Source organism: Phaseolus vulgaris, chromosome 10 (genome assembly GCF_051622355.1).
Source record: "Phaseolus vulgaris cultivar YP4 chromosome 10, ASM5162235v1, whole genome shotgun sequence".
Taxonomy (NCBI): domain Eukaryota; kingdom Viridiplantae; phylum Streptophyta; class Magnoliopsida; order Fabales; family Fabaceae; genus Phaseolus; species Phaseolus vulgaris.
Genome location: NC_143507.1, coordinates 37,226,379 through 37,230,188, shown reverse-complemented (window position 1 = coordinate 37,230,188; position 3,810 = coordinate 37,226,379). Strand labels below are relative to the sequence as shown.

The following is a 3,810-nucleotide window of genomic DNA, read 5'->3' as shown; positions in this document are numbered from 1 at the left end:
CTTTATAAAGATTTATATTGAGACCCAGGAGCATGATCCTAATCATGAATCACTCGGCACTGAGCAAGCTCATGGCCTATCACCTTTCAAAATTAGGATATATAGTGTGAAGTAAGCCTAAATCAGGTCTAGATTAAGTTGGAAAAGTTTAAATTAGGCTTTGTGTTCCTTTTTAAATCTCAAGGGTTTTGATTTTTTACGAAGCCAAACAATTTTAAATAGGAAAAAATAACCTCATTTTGGAATTTGTTTAGGTAATTAGGTTAGTTTTAAGAAAATTAAGTTTCTTTCAGGAAATAAATTGTTAATATTATATTTGTATATGTTGATGCTTATTTCTTATATATTTCTTGTATATTTTTTATATATTAATATTTGATTTGTAATTTTTTATATATTTTCTTATTTATATTTACATTTATATATATATATATATATATTATATTTTTATACAAAATAATGAAGAATACGTGCTATGTAAATCAACAAAACTTGAAGAGGGATGGAAGAACTTAAGTATGTGAAATGATTTTAAAGAAGGCAATAAAATTATTTTTGAAACAAAGGTTACATATCAAATAATGAATTTTGAGTTATTCGTCTTTTAGGATGAATCCTATTTTTTCATAATTGTTTATTGTTACCTACTTTCCTCAAAATTTGTGTCAGTTTGTTGATACTTGAACAATTTATTTATTCACATTTGCTGATGTTTATTTCTTATATATGAATATTTATTGTGTAATTTATTTATTTATTCATTTTCATTTTCATTTATTATATATAATATAATTATATAAATTATATTTTTATACAAAATAGTAAAAAAGAATGTGCCAAATACATCAACAAAACTTAGAACGAAATGAAAGAATTTTTGTAGGTTAAATGACTTTAAAGAAGACAATAAGATAGTTTTTGAAGTCGAGGTTAATATACCAAATAATGAAATTCGAGTTATTCAACTTTTGGGATAGTCCTTTTTTATATATCTGTTTATTGTTACTTACTTTCCTAAAATTTGTGTTAGTTTGTTGATACTTGAACAATTTATTTTATTAGGTGTATTATTTATCGTTATGCTTTTCTTGAAGATAAGGGTTTGTTGGATAGTGTATTAATGGTTAATGAAGTTTTGGAAGAGATGAAGAGAAAAAAGAAAAGTTGTGTTTTCCTTAAAGTTGATTATGAGAAGACTTATGACTCAGTAAGTTGGGAGTTTATGCACTATATGTTAGAAAGAGTTGGTTTTTTGTAGAAAATGGACTCATTGGATTAATGGTTGTTTAGAATCAGTCTCAATGTCAATGTTTGTGAATGGTAGTCTGCCTAAGGATTTTTTTTTTTCAGAGAAGGGGCTTCATTAGGGTGATCCGTTAGCTCCATTTTTGTTTCTTATTGCGGTAGAAGGCTTGGCTGGTGTGTTAAGGGAGGCAGTTGAGAAATTTTTTATTGATAGCTTGGAGATCGGAAGGAAAAAAGTGAAGGTAAACATGTTACAATACGCTCACGATACTTTATTCTTTTGCGAAGCTAATACTAAAAGTGTCTTCAATATAAAGGTGACTTTGAATTGCTTTGAACTTTCTTTTGGGCTTAAGGTGAAATTTTTGAAGAGTAGGATTGGTGGGTTGGGGGTTGATCAGATAATGATTCAACGATTTGCGGCGATTCTTAACTGTGAAGTGATGGTAACCCATTTTGTATACTTGGGTATGTCGTTAGAGGGTGTCATAAGAAAGGTGCGTTTTGGGGTGGGGTGGTTGAAAGCTGGTAGACTAGACTGTGTAGGTAGGAAGGTAGGTTTTTGTCAATGGTTGAGAAGATTTGTTTGATTAAGTCTGTACTTTCCTCTATTCAGTTGTTTTATCTGTCCTTATTCAAAATGCCCTTTATGGTTGCAAACGAGTTATTGTGAATCCAAAGAAATTTCTTATGGGGTGGGGGTCTGACGGGAGAAAGGTTGTCTGGGCTTCTTGGAAAAAGGTTTGTGAGCCACACGAGGTCGGTGGTCTCGAAATCCTTGATTTAAGGGTTTTCAACTTGGCGTTACTAGGAAAATGGATTTGGTGTTTGGGGTCGGATAAGGGCGTTTGTGGAAGGAGATTCTTGAATCTAAGTATGGGGATTGGAGAAGTCTGAGAGAAGGCGGGAAAAATAGTAAGGACTCTCTTTAGTGGAAAGATCTGAAGAAAGTTTGGGGTTTTGAGGGTTAGGGACGGAATTTTGAAGATACTTTCAAGTGGAAGTTTGGTAATGGGAAGGAAATTTCTTTTTGGGAGGACAATTATGCGGGTTGTGGTGTTTTGAAGAGTGTTTTCCGAGATTGTTCTCTCTGAATTCGTCCAAAGCCTCTAAGGTGGCCGAGCTTGGGGTTTGGAATAACGGGTTTGGGATTGGAAATTAGCCCGGAGAAGGATTTTTTTTTAATGGAAAAAGCCACTCAATTTTTCCAGGTGGTTCATGGGTAGAGAATTGACTTAGAAAAGGAGGATAACTAGGTTTGGAAGGATGGGGATGCTCTATCTTATACGGTTAAATCTTCTTATAATCGTTTAAGGGGGGGGGGGGTCAAGAAGCGGAGAATGTCTCGGTAAAATCTTCTTGGTAATCGTTTAAGGTGTAAAGCTTTGCCTTCTGCACTAATTACTGCTTGGAGGGTGCTGGAAAATAAGATTTATACTAGGGTCAATTTGGAAAGGCGTGGGATTGCGGTCGAAAGTCCTTTGTGTAGTTTATATAGGGTGGAGGAGGAGTCTTGTCGTCATTTGTTCTTTGAGTGCATAATTGCTTTGCTCATTTAAAGTCAATACTTTGCTTGGCTTGGAGTGATGTCCGTGTCTCACAATGATTCACTGTTAAATTTTTTCCAGTTTAGGATATGTAACGCTACTGATTTTGTAAATGATGTTTGGGGAGCGATTAGAATTGCAGTAGTAAGTGAGATTTGGAAGCATATGAACAACGTAATTTTTAAAGGGGCGTGGTTGGTGTTTTAGAATTGTTCGCCTTGGTTCAATTAAAGGTTTGGTCGTGGATTACTTCAAAGTCACACTCGATGTATTTCTCTTATTCTGACTGGTGTCTTGATCCTTTGGTTTGTATGAAGTTGGTTTTTTTTATGTATTATTTTTGGTGGTTAGCAATATACGCGATTTTTTTGGGTTTTGTCAAGTGTGTTTTATAGTTGTCTGTTGGAGGGTATTAGTCTGGTTGGGGAAGGCTAAGGGTTATCTTTCTGTATAAGGGTTGGACCACCCCTGAAATGGTTCACATTTATTTATTTATTTTTGCTGATAATTTTTTTTTATCCTTATGCATTATTTATATTAATTTTAGTATGTTTAGTTTTATTTAATTATTTGTATATGATGATGTTTATTTCTTATATATTAATATTTGATTTCTAATTTATTTATTTTTATTTTTTTATTTACATTTACATTTATATTTAATTATATTTAATTATATTTTTATACAAAATAGTGAAGAAAACAAGCTAAATAAATCAACAAAACTTGTAACGGAATGAAAAAAATTATGTATGCTAAATGACTTCAAAGAAGACATATAAGATTGTTTTTGAAGCAGAGGTTAACATACCAAATAATGAAATCTGAGTTATTCGCCTTTTAGAATGAATCATTTTTTACATAACTATTTATTGTTACTTACTTTCCTCAAAATTCGTCTCAATTTGTTGATAGTTGAACAATTTATTTATTTACGTGTATTATTTATCTTTATGCATTATTTATATTAATTTTAGTATGTGTATTTTATTTATTTATATATGCTTATGTTTATTTC

At 31.7% G+C, this 3,810-nt stretch overlaps 1 protein-coding gene across 1 annotated transcript; it reads left to right on the top strand.

The window, feature by feature from the left end:
* The first annotated feature begins 1,120 nt into the window (after positions 1-1,120).
* On the top strand, positions 1,121-2,142 carry LOC137817988 (uncharacterized). The gene is made up of 3 exons (XM_068621215.2): positions 1,121-1,207; positions 1,602-1,773; positions 1,862-2,142. The coding sequence occupies exons 1-3, from the start codon at positions 1,121-1,123 to the stop codon at positions 2,140-2,142; spliced, it is 540 nt and encodes a 179-aa protein (XP_068477316.1).
* Positions 2,143-3,810: the final 1,668 nt, after the last annotated feature.